Here is a 17,258-nt window from a genome sequence, read left to right on the forward strand (position 1 = left end):
AGCCGGGGTTAAACCACGACAGTTGCGTAGTAATGAAAATGCTCTTTGTATACTACTGGCCGATTTCAATACCCACATGCTGCATTTTAAGACATCATATGCTGTCTTTTTTATTCTAAGAGCCAAACTGGTGTTTAATTCATTAAAAAAAAAAAAAAAACCACAATAAAAAACCAAAAAATTTGCAAAACAGCAACTGTTACCCATAGCATATAAATGTAAATGCTTTGTGCTGTGCTGTTTGTGTGTCATTAGAATAATTCTAAAAGCAAGTGATTTAATTGTGTTTGTGGTAATTATAATGTTTACAAAAAAATTTAGTGGTCCATTGGGAAAGGGCTTTGAAACCTCATACGTCTTCGAGTCTGCAGTACTGTCATTTATTCACAGACTCTTTCTAATACCAGGATGATTTGCTTTTTAGATTACTCTTGCATGGAAAGCGAGTCTCGGGAGTCTTCGGCTCTGTGGAATTCAAAACCAGGTTCACGTGTGTCTGTGTGTGCTTCGATAGATATTTAACCGCATTCTTTTCTTCTTCTGTTCAAGGTCCTCGAGTCCCGATGGTGACTGTTCACAACACAACCGACGCACAGAGTAAGAACGGGCTTGAGCCTTGCAGTTCTTCAGAGGAAAGTAGCCGGGGAGGACACTGAGATGTAGCTGCTTTTTAGTAAACTTACTCTAGTGGGGAACCCAGGGTCTGCCTAGACACGAGTCGGGGCACAAAGACAGTGGTATGGGCATGACATTTGTTTCCAACTTTCTCAAAAAAAAAAGCACAGTCCAGATCTCTCTCTCTCTATTTTTATTAGTCTTTCTCAAATACTGATTTATATCCTACTCAGAGATAAGAAATATTTAGCTTCATCTATGATATAAAAAATTCACTCTGACATGGATTACCAGGTTGAAAGAGAGAACACTGAGGAATAGGCCCTGCAAGTTGTACCTCTGCCTGGTTTCCTGTTGTTCACAGGGATTGTAGCACATAAATGATCGGTACGGCTTTTGTAATGACAGTGATTCACATCTACACTTGTGTGAAGCTGGAATTATTCAAAATATTTTTTTCCCTCAACAACCATGACAGGTGTTAAGTATGAGAGAAAAAAAACCCAACTGTGTGCACCAGGACATGTAAGAAAAAAGCACAGGATCCATCTTGCTTTATGGAGTTTCTGTGTGTGACTTTATTCTCTGTTCTCTCAATTTTTGTTGGCAACATGCATTTCAAGCCCTTACCCATCTAGAAAGTTTTTCCTTCTAAGCAGAACATGTGCAATTCCAAATTCTGATTGATTTTTTTTTTCATCAAATTTAAAATCAGATTTGTGGCACATTGTATACTTTACCTTTCAAATAGAAATACTCAGCAGTGTTCCATCTAGTGTAAAGTGTCCAATACTGTTAAGGAGATACAGCGTACATTTAAATCCAATTTATCCTCCCATCCTTTTCAGTTAATTTGTTCCAATTAAAATGTTCCTTTGCAGAAAAAGTCATGCATAAAATTTAGCAGCATGGAACAAGTTAAGTTAAAGCAATGTACTGCTGTATGACTATCCTGGAAGGGCAGCAAGAAAGATCTTTGCTGCCAAGTCAAAGTAGCACAGCATGCCTAGGACTATGGCTTAGACTGCCTGCCATCATCTTGCTTACAGAATGATTGTGAGAGAAATGTTTGATTTCCTTGTGCCTCATTTTACCCACTGGTCTACAATTTCTGGGTATAAGTGCCCTGAGAACTGACTGAATTTGCTGCCCAGAGGAGGGCTCTCACTTTTTGTTCATGTTTATGTTATTGCTGCTGGCAGTAGTGGGATAGGGTTATAGCTCCCTCTGCCAGTTTGGTCTTTTGTGAAACTACTTCTGGTATAAAGAAGCAAAAGTTGGCATTTGTAGTTATTCTGACGTAGAAAAATACAAGAATCGCTTTTTAAAGTAATGCTGAAAGCAACTGCAAGCTCCTAGCTTTCCCATCCGTCTGCACCAGCAACCACTCCACACTCGGTCTGTGCACAAGGGTGTATCAGCTCCTCTTCCCAGCAGAGACCTGGCCTTGGCAGTGCCCTTCCTGAGCATGACTCCCGAGCAGCCCTGGTAATGCTCTTCAGCCCGCAGAGGAGGTTGCCACAGGGACAGGAAAATTTCTTAGCTCTGACCCACAGCTCCAAAGCAGCTTTCATTTTTTCCCCCTTAAACACCATTCCTTAATTTTGCCATAGACATGGAGATGGCTGACTGGCTGTACAGGATAATGCTCACGTGATTTGTGTTGTAGCCTCCTGTATAGTTTTATAATATACTTTTAGGTGAATAAAATGAGAGATGCTATAAAACAAAAACAGCGAATGAAGGGCTTGAAAAAATACCATAAAACACACCAAGACTAGTTTTATTTTGACAGATATACATGTGTAGCATTTATTACATAGAGAACTCAACATAGTCATGAACAGAACACATTCCCTACTGAAATTCATGATTTTCTGCATATGATTATCATTTCCCTTGGTTCCTTTTTTTTTATTTTCTCCTAATTCTTTTGCTTTTGAATAAGGGACAACTGACAGTTGCATGTTACTGAATTTACTTATTTAATATGAGCCGATTACTGTATAAAGGGAGTTTACCTCTGTATTCTGCAATAATCTGATAATAGTGAGTTGCACTGAATATTATAGTGTGCTTACATTTAATTAAGCAATGACCATTTGTACTCCACAGACTCAAGCTCCCTGTGGTCCTACAGCAGAAAAGAAAGTCCTTTAGGAGATATGCCAATCTTTTTTATTTCCTCCACAGTCGTCTTGGCTTTCTGTGAATGCAATTATATGAACAAATAAAACAGCTTGACTAAATTCCCCTACGTGGCAAGCCCCTTTCTGCTGATAAAGCTACTTCTATGTGCCATAATTAAATGAGAATCTTAATATTTAACAAAATGTAATAGGCTGTTGCTTTGGCACTTTTGTGGGGGTTGTGGTTTCAATAGAGATGAGCCAGGCTTTTCAGACGCAGGGTGAATAGTCATTGAACCAATGTACTATTGCTAAAAGATCTGTGAAATGTATTAACTGGGAAGGGCATGTTTTTGTGCTCTGCCTGCCTACTCAGCAGATGGGCAATGAGACCATGATAATCAGGTACCATAAGTATTATTTGAGGAGCTGAGGCTACACATGTATTTATCAGTGTGTCTCAAAAGGGAAGTTACAGTCAATTAAACATAATTTGGTGTGAAACCTCAAACCCTCCTTGGGTTCACACGGCAGAGGTAATGCCCTGGATCCCTCTGGCTCAAACGCAGCCTGATGCCACAGGGATGAGCACTGCAGCAGGCTCCCCAGACCAGGACTCACTGCCACTACAGTGGGATGCCCCTGGTCCTTGAATCCCTTCCCCATGGGGCTCAGGAGCCTCACCATCACCAGGAGACCCTTCCCAGCACCCAGGACATACAACCTGAAACCTCTCCTAAGGATGGGCCCTGCCCTTACCAGCTGGGACAGACTTGCTCTTTCTGATACTGGAGGCAGCCACCTTTGCTAGAAGAGGCACAGTGGTTAGAGCACATGGCCAGGATGTGGGTCATGAAAGCTAAATCCTGGGAAAGAGGAAAGAATCCTCTGTTTCAGTCCTAGAGAGTCCTTGGTTAAGTCACACAAGCAAAATGACCATTTCTGGAGACAGGCTGAAACCTGATGTTGCAGGTTTGTATGATCTTTGTCCACTCCTCCCTCCCCATAGCTTTCCTTCTCCTGGATTTTCTCTTGTGTCGCAGCACAACCTTGTCCTGAAGCACTCCATAGTTTCCTCCCTTTCCCCATTTATTATGTGTGACAAGCACAGGCTATATCTGGCTTTGCATGGCAGGTGGAGGTCTGATGGGGACCCATAGTACTGCCTCAACACAGAAGGTCACCATCCCATTTGCTGTAAATCAGCTCTTTTCAGGAATACAGCTTCTTGCCAACACAGAACCCGGAAGGGGTGGCAAAGATTTAACTGAATTAGATGTCTGTGAGGACCAGAAGGAATTTTTTTCATAAGGAAACTCGCATTTACAAACATTAAGGTGGCTATAAAATGTTAAAATGCTTTTTCGCAAACAATGCAAAAAGTTTTTGTGGTCTTGTCTTTCTTCTTTTAGAAATTTTTGAGCTGGAGGTAAATGAAAATGTGCAGCTGGCTGTAAATGACAGACAAATGCCAAGGGTAGAATACATGGAAATCAAGATAGACGATTACAGTAAGTAGCACCTTTCCTCTTATGTTTCTTTTTCACTGCTATTGCTGTGAAATGATACAGTCATTTTGGCTAGACTGGCAGGAGGAAAAATGACTTTGGCTCTCAATAAACTCACGCAGTTTGCAAAGCACTCTCTTAGGATGTGCTACACAAGGAGGTTATTAGAGAGACAGGATTTGATGAGAATGCAGCTGAAGAAAGGCAAAATGATAGGCTTGGGGTTTGGTTTCTTTTCCTTTTAAAATTTTCTTTGTAAAGAAAAAGCCACTCCGGGAAATGACACGGTGTGGTGCCCCCATTGTTCAGGGCATTTGCCCTGCATGGACTGGTGTATTATTTGAAATGGGTTTCAAGTGGGAGACTGTACGTGCTTGCGGGCTAGAGCTGTGGTCGCCTTTCAGTACACAATACGGAACTGCAGTGAATGAAGACAACTCACCAACGACTGCCCATCAGAGTCATTCAGGATTCTTTGAGAAAGCCTCATCATTTATAGGGTTGGAAAAAGAAACAGCTTTATGAGAAAAGCTGAAAGAGATTTCACCTGGAGTAAAGAAGGCAGAAACTTGGAGTGGTTTATATCCACAGCTGGTGCATTATGTGTGCCTTGTGTAATCATTACCCACATATCTGTATGCCAGAGGACAGAGAGAGAGAAAAGCCCAATGGCAAACAGCCAAAGTGCAAGGATTTTATGCCTCTCTTTGTACCTGAAACAACCTAAAATGCGTCTCCTCTGGCTGTAAGCAGATATCTTACCTGTGTGTGGAACATACTTGAGCTGTCCAATGGCTCCCAAAAAATCCCAGCTTGTGTGTTTGGTGGCAACTTAAAAAAAGAAAAAAGAAGGAACCCACGTTGAATGTATGACCCACAATATTTCCTGTGCCAGGAAGGAGCGTACCTCTCAGATCGGATGCGGTCAGATGGAAGCAGTGAGGTGTGATGGATGGCTGGTTACTCATTTCAACCATTGCCAGCTGTTATAAAATGTGAAGCAAAGGCTGAGAGACAGTTGCCATTTGAAAAGGGTCATAATGTCCCTAAAACGTTCTACTTGCTGTATGGGCATTAGGAACATAAACCAGTTCATAACGTAACAAGAGTAAATGTGCATTTCCAGGCCTGATAGGCAGGAAAAGATGGGGGAAAAGCCTATCATAAAGACTGTATCTGTCCCTGTGAGCCAATTCATAGTGGCACGGGCAGCTTATTAGGAATTACTCAGCTTGATGCCAAATTTCTTAACTGCAGGTATCATTGAAATGTGATTCTGCTCATTTAACCAAAAACATATGTGTTTGTGTGTAATGAACACAAGCATGGCTGTTCTGTGCCCTCCCCGTATTTTCAAGGCTTTGGGCTTAACAGCCTTGGGAACACTACACGTAGTGCTTAGTTATATTTAAAGTCAAGCGATGGCCTTTTTGGCTGTCCCTGGGCCATTGATCCAATTTGCAGCTATTAGCATTCAGATGGAATAACTAATTAGGCTGAGTGTCAGACAATGATTGCAAAGCAAACCACTTAAACCGCATAGTTAATCTGTGTATTAATCTACTGGAAATGCTCCTAATCCTGATTTAATTGCTGGGCCTTTGCTAATCTGGATTGTAGTTAACATTTTAAAAATAAAGGTGCTCTCCTTAACCTGGAAAGCATTTGTATGGCAGCTCTTTTGGCTAGCAGTACCAGGACATGTGAAGCAGTTGAACGAAGCTTTGTTGTGCACGTCACTTTCGTTGGTTCAGTACCAGTATAACAACATGGGTTTCAGCACAGTTGCCTCCTATTTTACAGCAAAATTAAGCCCTCTACAAGTTAGGATTAAAATACATGTTTCTGTGTCTGTCTTCACACTATTATAGCAAAAGAATTCTATTCTCTCTCTCAGACACCATACTTAATTGGGTTTTAAATTATCATTTTCATCGTCGATTTCCCCCTCCTGTGCTGCCCTGAAATATTGATTTCTGCCTGCGTCACTCATCCAGCTGCCAAGAAGGAAAATTATAGCTATTGCCAGATGTTAATTGAATGCTGTAAAAGTGATGCATGACTGAACAGCTCGCCCTGCACTCCCAATTTACATTTCTTGTCACCTCGGCTATCATAATATGGGTCTTTTCTTTGACAACATCTGTGTTCCTAAGGTGTTATTTACCAGTGCCTCTGATGAAATGTCATTTTGTTCCTGGTCATAAGTGACCAAAACACCAGAAAAATCTATTAGAGTTATGTCAGCGTTCCCACACTGAAGACATGTTGTTATTTGCCTTTTTTTGCCTAGAATTGCCGATGCAGATCTTAAAGCCAGCAACGTTTTCAGACACCGCGCACTACCCCTTGCTTCTGATTGTGTAAGTTCTCATTTGTCCTTTCTTTCTGATCACGTTTGTAGGGCAGCATGGAAACCAGCCATGATAACAGCCTTTTAATGTATGTTTTGTACAATGAATAACAGGCTGCTTAGGGACATAAGTCCAGCACGTTCATCCCTATCCCCTGCCTCTCCCTTGTTGGAGTTGGGAGAGTTTAGACATAGGTCCCTTTCTCCCATGTTTGAGCCAAGGGTTTCAGCTCCCATTTCCCTAGTGAAATCCTGTAGAGTAAATTGTAGGATTTTGTAAAGTTCTTCCACGTACACTTGCAATTCAATAATTTTGGGGGCAGAAACAGAAGGGGAAGGAATTAAACATGGACATTGACTTTCTGCCCCAGTGCTTAGGGCACTCACCCTGTGCTTAACAGATAATTTTAGAATGGGATGCAGTCAGCCTTATTACAGCTTAAATTTTAGATGCCCTCATGCAGCAGTCCTTCCCATGAAAATGCTGGTGTTCCCTGAAGTGACAGTTTAAAGTGAAACCTTTAAAGATCTCCACGACGTTTGCATTTATATTAGGTAGGTAGGATTTCCTCCTGGCAGGCACAGCAGATGGGTATGTCTTTACGCAACATTTAGTGATAATAATATACATTGCTGATTTTTTTCTGGCAATTTGTAAGGAAACTGGAGGAGGGCATTCACTGACCTTGAAAGAACCTGCTTGGCCCTGGCTGCATCCCCCTGCATTGCTTACTCCCTGCCAGGGAACACCCCACAAGAGAGAAGCCTCATGTGGGGTTGATGAATGCCTGATGAATGCCTGAATTCCATCCTGCACATCCCTCCATGAAGGACAAAAACACTGCAATAAGCATGCCGTTATATCACAAAATTACTGCAGAGAAAATGTACTTCATTATACAAGTGCTTGAGGAAGATTGGTGCTCATCAAGCTAACAGCACTTGATTAGGCTGCCTCTGAAGCTGGTTGTTCCTGGGTCTCGCCTGAATAAATGCAAATGCCTGAAGTCACACACACATTAAAATCTTGCAATGAGTTGCCTGATGTCTCCGAGAACCCCAAAAAAGACAAGAAGTAGATGAAAGTGCCAGTGGCTCTACAGTAATCCCAGTCCTAAAATATTATTTATCATCACCATCATCTCATGATTCTTCTGAGCTGCCTGGGGGAAGTGGGGTCAATATTTCTTGAGACAGTTTCCCTGTGCAGGATCAGACCCTAAGAAGAAAGGGTGAAGAGGGAGTCTTGCCCTCTCTTTCCTTTACCCTCCAAGTTTGGGCTAACCTGGGCATTTTTAAGCTGTTGGATTTGTCGCTTTAAAAATGTTCTTGTGTTAAGCACTGGTGACAGAAATGACTGACAGCTCCATCTACAGCCACTCTGGAGAGGTCCCTGGGAGAGGGAAGGGCTGGGCTGGGTGAATGGGAGCAGTAAATGAAACCCAAGTGCTTGCCAGTAAAAGAAAGGAGAGTTGACATCTGCAAGCTTCCTCCAATATATTTTGGCAGTGCCAGCACTCCCCAAAGCCAGGCTTCTCACAGAAACGGCTCCACCAGAAAAATCCCTGTTGAAAATAGCTATAGATTAGAGCAGGCATATATGGGGAAAAATCAACTGACCTCTGTGTCACGGCCCTGGTTTACTCACAGGAGGAATCCTGCCCTGTTAGTGATGTGCTTGCTAGGTTTGCTCAAAGCCCAGCAATAGTTGCTGTGCAAAGAGGGAGGCAGAAACCAGCCTGCAGCTTCAACCCCAACCTCAAAACCCATCCAACACAACCAGACTCTTTGTTTCAGAGACTGGTGTCCCCTTCTTGAAAGCTGCCCTGCCCGACGATGCACGTGGGAGCTGCCGATCCCCACTGCCCTTCCCAGGGAGGGCGTTTGTCCCCTGCTTGGTGCCATTGCCTTTGCCTGATGCCTTTTTCTGTTTCAGGGATGGGACACCTGGCAGCCAGATCGTCACAGAGAGATTTGAGGTGACGTGGGAGAGCGTCATGGTCAGCTCCCACAACGCCATCGTGCTGAAGTTCGACGGCCGTGGGAGTGGCTTCCAAGGCACTAAGCTATTGCATGAGGTTAAGAGGAGGCTGGGCGTTTTGGAAGAGAAGGATCAGTTGGAAGCTGTCTGGTGAATTACACTAATATTAAAGAAATTAATTCATTAATGATAATTAACCCATGTCTGTCATTAGTTCTGGTGCATAGGGGTAGAGCAAGGGGATGGGAGGGAAGGGCAATGTAGTCATAGAGCTGTGACCAAGTGATGGCGTGTGAGAGAGAGCTCATGCCAGCCCGTGAGGAGGGAGAAAAACAAGCCTGAAACAGAGCTAAATTAGGGCACACTTATCTGTATCACGTGTTCAAAGCCTATTTATTTTTAGCTTTGTACAGTCATACAAACGAGTAAGCTGGAATATCAGCTTCTACATTAGTTTTTCGCTGGCCTGGTAGTTGGAAAAAAATCCGGTTTTAAACCCTTAAAATTTGTAAAACAGAAAAAAAAAAAAAAAAAGAAAAAAGTGCAAATCCCTTAATATCAAGTCCAGTCATATTGTTCTGCCCATAGTCATGCTAAAGACAGTATCAGAGTAGTGCAATAGCATCAGCTTTATTATGGCTTTCAGAGGCAGTGCAGGTTATTGCCATTGCTTGGTCAAATCCAACACAACAGGCTGCAAGATTAAATCTAACAGAGACTCATGTGAAAGCAGCGTGTAGCGGCGTGAATTTAGATTGTCTACATCATTTTTCTGCAGCCACCTCAAATTCAAGCTGATGATAAAAAACACACTATGCTTGCTATATCTGAGGTAAAACTATTTTAACCCGTTGTTTCTCCTCTCTGATGTTCTAGGACAATGCTGAAGGAGCATTACATTGATAAAATGCGAGTCGGCGTGTTTGGGAAGGTAAAGTTTTCCTTTTGTTCCTCTGTGCTGTTCCAGTTGGCTGATGTGGCTAAGCAGCTGAGCTAAATCCTGATTTATCTAATGTGTCAGTGGTGACTTTTTTTATTATTATTTATTTTTGAGATAGACTGCTTCTTGCTCCGAGATGTTAAAGATGAAAGCGTCCATTTTATCAACGTACTCATCAGCGTGGGTGATGATAACTAACTTCCAAGCGCAGAAAATGACTATTTGTCAGAAAAAATGCTGTCAGATAATTAATTATTTTTTCCCCTTGCAAATTTTCATTTAATTTTCATCTTGCCCCTGAAGGCCTATGGGAATGTGGGTAGATCTAGCTCGTGTCGTACAGATGTATGACAACAATATTGATTTCTGAGGCTGATTCGCACCACAGCCTGCGCCCGGCTGGGAAACAGCAATTGCAAAGTGCACACGGTTTGAAATGAGAATGGGACTGCAAGTAGAAATTGTTTATTGTGGGTGATTTAGGCTCCGAGTGGGCAGAGAGCTGAACATACAGCAGCGTCTCTGCAGGGAACTGTTAACAGGCTGACGGCAGACACTGAGATTGTGATGTCTGTTTTAAATAACACGGGTAATATTTTGGGGAGGTAACATATCTGGTCAGACCCATGGCCATAGTGTGGGATGCAAAAAGGAAAAATTCTGGGCACACAACCCTCCTGCCTTCAGGAGAGTGCAACAAGTGTAAAGCTCATCTTCAGCCGCATCTGCTGAAGCCAGGGAGATGTCCCTTGTTTTGTGGTTTTTCAGGGCAAGGTGTTAAGGGCTTTCTAATGGCTGAGAGTTTGCTGCAGGGTCTCAGCTACCCTGTTTCTGTACCCAAAAGCAGCAGCACCTCATGGCAAGACTACTGACACCCCTGCCCCGTTTGTGTTCCAGGATTACGGCGGCTACCTGAGCACTTACATGCTTCCAGCTGGTGAAGAAAACCAGGTGTTTGCCTGTGGAGCTGCTCTTTCCCCGCTGACAGACTTCAAACTATATGGTAAACCCCATCCCAGATCCCACAGACCCTCTCACTGACAACAAATGATGTCTCTGCCCTAACCTTTTCCAGTTATCTCCTCTTTTTTCCCCAAGATCGTGCCTGTTTTGTGTTGTGTGTCGTCTTAGAACTAGCGCTAAACCCTTTTTGCCCCCTCAAGACCAATTTTGCTGACATCAGTGGGACCAACCATGGTGGTCAGAGTAATAAAATAACTTTTATTACTCACTCCTTTTAAATAAAGAAGAACTGGGTATAAACCTCTCCAGCCTCTGACACCAACCTGCACTGCTGCCTTGACAGTGCTTCTTGCCTGAACCATCCATCCGTGGGAGCTGTGGTCCAGCCTGCACACCACCTTCTCTCTCTGATGGCAACTAGTCCATCGCACGTGGTGGTCCTTTCTCTCAGGGACACCAGCTCCCTTGGCCCTTAGTGCCGGTGAAAATCAGGGGACTGCCATGAAAGTCAGTGGTGTTAAGCCAGCCTTCAGGTCTCGTACAGTCATCCCTGAGACAAACAGGAGCTTGCAGGAGACTGCTGATGGAGATGGCGCCACGTGAAAGGAGAAAGGGACACAACACGATGGCGCTATCCTCCTTTCATAGCTTGGTCGCATTACTCAGGGGAAAAAAAAGGCTGTTCTGTGACTTGTTTAGAAACTGTAAGTACGTGGTGATAATGAAAGACTGTACTATCATACCTATTCTTGGTGCATTTTCAAAAACTTCTAGAATTATGTCCTGTGTATCTAAGACAATGTTAGAAAAAGAAGATACTCTTTTAGCATTTACAATGTTTGACTCAGAAGCACCAGTGTACTCACTTATGTCTGAAAGAAATGTTTTCTTTTTTTCTTTTCAAGCTTCAGCCTTTTCTGAAAGATACTTGGGCTTGCATGGGATTGATAACAGAGCGTACGAGGTAACTGCATGGGCACTGCGTTTCCCTGATAAAATGTGAACAGGGCTTTAACTCCTCCTCAATGTATTCTCTTTGGGGATGGGAAAAAGGATATGCAGGATGGACTCAGTAGTAAAACTCCATATTTAAAAGGCAGCAAGGTGTCCTTCAGCCTGCTTACTGCTTTTGTTGTCTTAATGGTAATGATGGATATGGGTTTTATTGATTAGCCTTCATGTCTGCCTCTCTAAATTGGGTAAATACAGTTATTCCAGTTTTACAGATTGAAAGAGCTGAGGCTGACTGACTCAGATGTGCCCAAGTGGACATAATGTCACAACCTCCTTTACAGTTCTTCCCAATGGTCTTGCCACTTCAATTTGCTCTGAGGTATAATTTTTGACCCAAAGTCAAGTAAAGCTCAGCTTCTCTTTGCTTTTTCAGCGTAAGCACAGATATGATATTTTAGGTAGGCAGAACTCTGTGCCAGAGTCGAGCAGGATGTGGAAAAGGAGACATGGCACCAGTTAATTAAGATGTTGTTTAATATATATGATGGGTCAGTTGCATCCTGTCTTCCTTCCTTCAGTTACTGGAGGAAGAAGTCTAATAAAGAAGTCACACAAATTATATTTTTTGCATAGAAAGGATTGTTAAGCATACTAAATCCTGTCCTCAGCTAGCAGACATTAAGGCAGCAAAGGTTTGAAACTCTTTTCTTGCAGAGAAGGCAGGTAGCACCCTGTGCCCTTGCAGTGGAAGCTTTTCCTGGCTGTCTACATAATGAGTTCGTCGTCTCTCACATTTTGCACTCATGATCTCTAGATCATTGCAAACTCTTATAGTCCTTTTAGAAATTTGAAGGCAGGTCAGTAGAGGTGAAAGCGAGGGAAAATATTCGAGAAATGAGAGCTTTGTGTTGTCACACGCTCTTCATGCACTGAAAACCTGGCCTGAGCAAATAGTGGTGCTTTTGGTCGACTTGGGATTAACTGCTAGGAACAGCACCTGAGCTCTCTGTAGAGCATGGCACTGTTCTGGGTACACACCTTAAGTGATACACATCCCCTACACGCCACAGCTGAACAATGAATTGCGTCGGGAGCAGAACTGTTCCCCACAACCAGACATTAACTTTTTGAAGGTCACATAATTCAAGACTTGATGTAGGCTCCAAAAAAGCTGTATTTTCATGTGGTAGGTTACAATTGAGGGAGCAGAAAGGAAGAAGACATAAAGGGGGAGAACAGAGTGCAAGATATCTGCGTACACCATCACAAGACAAGCATCGCAGCCAGCAATCTGAGGATGAGAGAACTCATTCGTTAAGTCCAACAATGGAGGGAAGATCAGAGGGCACCCTGGCAAAATTTGCAAACACTTCTTAAGTTCATACAGAGTGTGGGGCTGCAGGAAAGCCAGAACAGGCCTGCATCCACCAAAATTTCCAAAACCTTGCACTAAGGAAATATGCAGGGACACTTCTAATATTCAGTTGCTTTATTTTTTCAGTGAGGAGAGATACACGTAATCTGTGATGTAAATTTACAGTGTCCGTATCTTAATAATACATGCCAATGTTTTTAGCCAGCTAATTTGACTTCCACAGGCAGGCATGACAAGTCCTGTTACTGCTGGAGGTACACTTGTCTGTCTTCTGTAGAAGCCACATAGTACAGTGGGAAGATGAAAACAGGTAAAAGATAGATGATCTTTAAGGCCCTTCCAACGTAAACCATTCTATGACAGGACTGACACAAGGGTGTCCTAACTGAAAAACACAATAACTCCTGTAAGTGCATGAGAGCTAGGGCACATGCATTTGAACAGTGAAGGAATCATGAATTTAAGATGAGACAGTTATTCTTCCCTGCCCCCCTATAAAGCAGTAACATCTGTGATTTGAGACATAAATTCCTTTTGCCACTCCAAGACGTTTTTTGGAGTCTCCCTGTGAATTGTATTCTTCTAAGGAATGCAGCAAAAAGTGAAGTCCTTCATTTCTCTTACCCACGACATTTGCAGTCACTCAGATTTGTATTTCCCTTGTGCATTTGAAAGACAGTTGGGACAAAGTCATTCCCAGCCATGGAAACTTGAATTTAGTATCAGGTTCTTCCCTGGCTTGTCAGAGCTCATTGAGGTTGGCTATCAAACCATACCAAAGTCACTCCAGCTCTCTGAAGAGTTCTTAGGCATAGGCACCTGGGCACGCTTTTCATCGGTGTTTTGTATTCACTGGAAATTCACTTTGACATATTCCATGTGTTCTGCAGTTCAGGCTTTTGGTGAACGTTATCAGAAGAGATGAGGGTCTCTGCCCTATCTCCTACTGCTGCAATTGAGCCTGGAAGGACAGGATGGGGGTCTATTTTACTTCCAGACTGACTCAAGTATATGCGGTGCTGGTGTCGGCTTGTTACCCTGTGATGAAGTATCAAATGGAATTAAGTGTTTCTATTTTCTCCATATAAATTGCTAATTTCTAGCAAGATTTTTAATCTTGTTGCAACCTTTACCTTCACAGATCACCAAATTAGCACACAGAGTCTCATTACTGAAGGAACAGACATTTTTGATCATCCATGCTACTGCTGATGGTAAGTTAGCCTATCATTTGAGCTCATTATATGTTTGGGATGGCTTTGATTTTTCTTAATTACATTTGCCTCTTTAATGATTGTAATCTGTTTTTACAGAAAAAATCCATTTTCAGCATACTGCGGACCTTATCACACACCTAATTAGGGCAAAGGCTAATTACAGCTTGCAGGTACAGTATGTGTTTCCTTTTTTTCATATTTGAACAGTTATTTCCCAGTTTGAACGCAAACTGCTGTTAAGAAGCAAGCTTTGAAAAGCCATTTGCAAACACAGCCTGGCAGTAGAAGTAGCACCAGCATAGAATCTGTTTCTCTGCACTCAAGTGCTTATTTGATACCACTATTTTGGTTTGGATAGTTGTTAAACCGTTATTAAATTACAGTAACTCATGTTCTGAGAGACATATCTCTAAGGAATTCATGCCTGTTGGCTGTCTTTGGGAACAACAGGCCAAATTCAGGATGAATTACAGGGAAACAGGGATCTAAATTAAATCAACCAGGAAAGTTAAGGAGATAAATGTCCCACTGTGAAGGACATACTCTGCTCTAGAAAGCCCCTTTCCACTGAATTACATCCCTTATTCGCTGAATGGCCCATGCCCAAGCCATTAAAGATTCCCATACGAACCCATCCACCAGCCATGGGGATGGTCCTTACCCTCTGCTACACCCCAGCCCACAGCCAGGAGAATGCAACTAGCCCAGCTTGGACCATGCTACTGCTGACAGCATAGATGGTTGTATTGCAGTACCCAAGTCCTGCTAAGGTTTGATTTACTGAATACCAGCTCCCTCTGGCTGCATTTCTGCAGAGCTTCATGTGATGGGTGTGCTCACTCCATCATGCTCCAGACGCAGAAAGGATGGAGCACAGACACAGGAGCTAAGCAATGACCCGGTCACGGATTTGGTTAGTGCTGCAGTGATTGAGGTGCCCCTGTACAACCCCCAGTGCAGGAGCATTAGTACATCGGAGTTTGGAGGCACCAAAGGGCTTGCTGCATGTCAGATGTTAATTGAGGACTGCATGGAGGCCTGAGGAGTTGAGGTACTCAGAGCAGCAGTGCACTCAAGCATCCAGCCCTCGAAACTCATTCTCCCCAGCTTCAGTACCCTGTATTCCTCCAATATGTGCAGAATTTACCTGTTCCATGTAAATGGAAAGTTGTGTTCAAACTATTTCTAGCTTCCCACATATTTTCTATTTAATTACTTCTGCAGCAAGCTTTATTTAATTTTTTTTACTTAATGACATTTTTGCTTTAAAGCCCTTATTTTAGTCAGTAAAATCAAATGCCATTTCTCTCCACAGACTTGCAGTGGGGCTTTTTTCAGTTTTCACAAGGAGCAAGCACTGTTATTTTTAAGTGTGGTCTGGTTCTGCTTAGCCTGAACTTGTTCAGAATGGAATTAAATGGAAAATCCTTCCCCAAAAAGTTCCTTGTGAAGGAAGATGCAAGTCTGCGCTCAGAGTGCTGTGGTGCCTGAATTACCCTGGACCTCATGTGCAGTGCCAAGGAGGAGCAATAAGTTCCCAGGCCAGCTTGAGTTGCAGATACGGATGGTCAGTCCTGAGATTTTAAGCTTCTAAGCATGTGTAATTCTTTGTTTCTTTGCAGATTTACCCTGACGAAAGCCATTACTTCAGCAACGCAGCACTGGAGCAGCATTTGTACAACTCCATCGTCAACTTCTTTGTAGCGTGTTTCCAAGTTCAGGACAAACTCCCAATAGCCCCACTGAAAGAGGAGGAGGATGATGATTAACCCTACTTGTCCGTGCTAAGCACAAGGCAGATCTCTAACAATATGCAACTGGATCATTTTCCTGAAGAAAGAGATGTTACGTTGTTAGCATGTATTTAAAGAAAACTGAAAGCAGCTCATCTGCTTTACTTGACAGCAACTCCTTCCTAAATGGAAGAACATTAAGCATGGTGAACTCAGCAGAAACTGCTGTCTGAAATTAATCAGTCACAACCAACATCTTATTTTTCGTTTTCACTCCCCTCCCCGCCTTTTTTTTTTTTTGCCTTTTTTTTGTTTGCCACAAAGTGACTTCTAGTGTGAAAGTGGCAAGATGCTGAACTTGAAGGATCACCCCAAGAAACCACTTTGAGGACTGGAAGATTTAATGTCTCTTTGCATTCAAGCAATCAAGCAGTAGCAGGGAAATCCATCATCCATTAAAGTTACTGTAGTTAGCATCACACTGTGTCAGAAAAAAATCTAACCTAATACATGGAAAAGATTATAGCACAATTATTTTAAAGGATACTGAGTCATACATACTTGCCTGCTCTTTCTCATGTTCAGGTTTCTCATTGCTACAGGACACACAAGTTCAATTGTACAAAATATCGCCGTACTTATACCGATCTTTACCTTCCTGCAATTGTTTCTTAATTTTGCATAGCTTCTGTTTTCACTGGGTCTCATGCTTACCTTATTAGCTTGTCAGCTTGTTCTGGATGGGGAAAAACCGTACACTGAGTTAACCAGCTCACTTTAGACCTTAGGGGTCTACAGAGGTAGTAGGGGTCAAGGTACCCAGACATTAAAAGAAATCTATTAGACTAAAGCAAAGAAAGTCTCACTCTCATGTTCCCGGCATAGCCTTTGTCTGCAAGATTGAGTATTTTCTTTGGCAGCCTTGAAAAATATGCACATAAATAAGCTAAATCAGCTAAACATTGAGATATTTTTATTGTACTATAGAAAATATGCGACAGTCACAATCGTATTTTTTTCTTCTTCTTCTAGTATTGGAACAATTGGTTGGCAGCCAGTTGGGAAAAGGCTAGATGAGGAATTTGTACCAGATACTTTGCAGATCATTTCGTAAAGCCATCTAAACAGAACCAGTGTGCAGAGATTTAGTGCACATGCTGTCTGTGGCTTAGTTTTATTCCAGGTCAATGATTAGGACATTCCAAACACGTTTAATTATCTCTTCTGCTCACACTAGCATAAAATTAAAAAAAGAAAAAGGAGCATTTTTGCTTTTAAATATCTAACACGTCATTATAGCGGTGCAAAGCAACTTTTAAAACTTCTTGTGAAAGCATTCAACTCTCAGAAAGAAATCCAACATTCAATCCCTTCCACTTATCAGGTCATAAGGATTTTGACTAGTGTCGCTCCTTGTAAAATATTCTGACCAAATGTACAGCCAGTATTGATACTGTATATTTCATTTTGTTGTATATAAAGGAATGTCA

The 17,258-nt window shown here is 42.4% G+C and overlaps 1 protein-coding gene across 1 annotated transcript; it reads left to right on the forward strand.

Moving 5' to 3' along the window:
- Positions 1–549: 549 nt before the first annotated feature.
- On the forward strand, positions 550–15,904 carry LOC104511550 (dipeptidyl aminopeptidase-like protein 6; the record flags this gene model as incomplete). The annotated part of the gene is made up of 10 exons (XM_010154212.1): positions 550–597; positions 4,157–4,255; positions 6,546–6,615; positions 8,542–8,736; positions 9,463–9,517; positions 10,424–10,529; positions 11,395–11,453; positions 13,960–14,032; positions 14,132–14,205; positions 15,658–15,904. Coding segments are annotated over 10 exons (926 nt in total), but the record flags the coding sequence as incomplete, so codon positions are not given.
- Between the last annotated feature and the right edge of the window lie 1,354 nt (positions 15,905–17,258).

Source organism: Eurypyga helias, unplaced genomic scaffold (genome assembly GCF_000690775.1).
Source record: "Eurypyga helias isolate BGI_N326 unplaced genomic scaffold, ASM69077v1 scaffold34946, whole genome shotgun sequence".
NCBI classification, from domain to species: Eukaryota; Metazoa; Chordata; class Aves; order Eurypygiformes; family Eurypygidae; genus Eurypyga; species Eurypyga helias.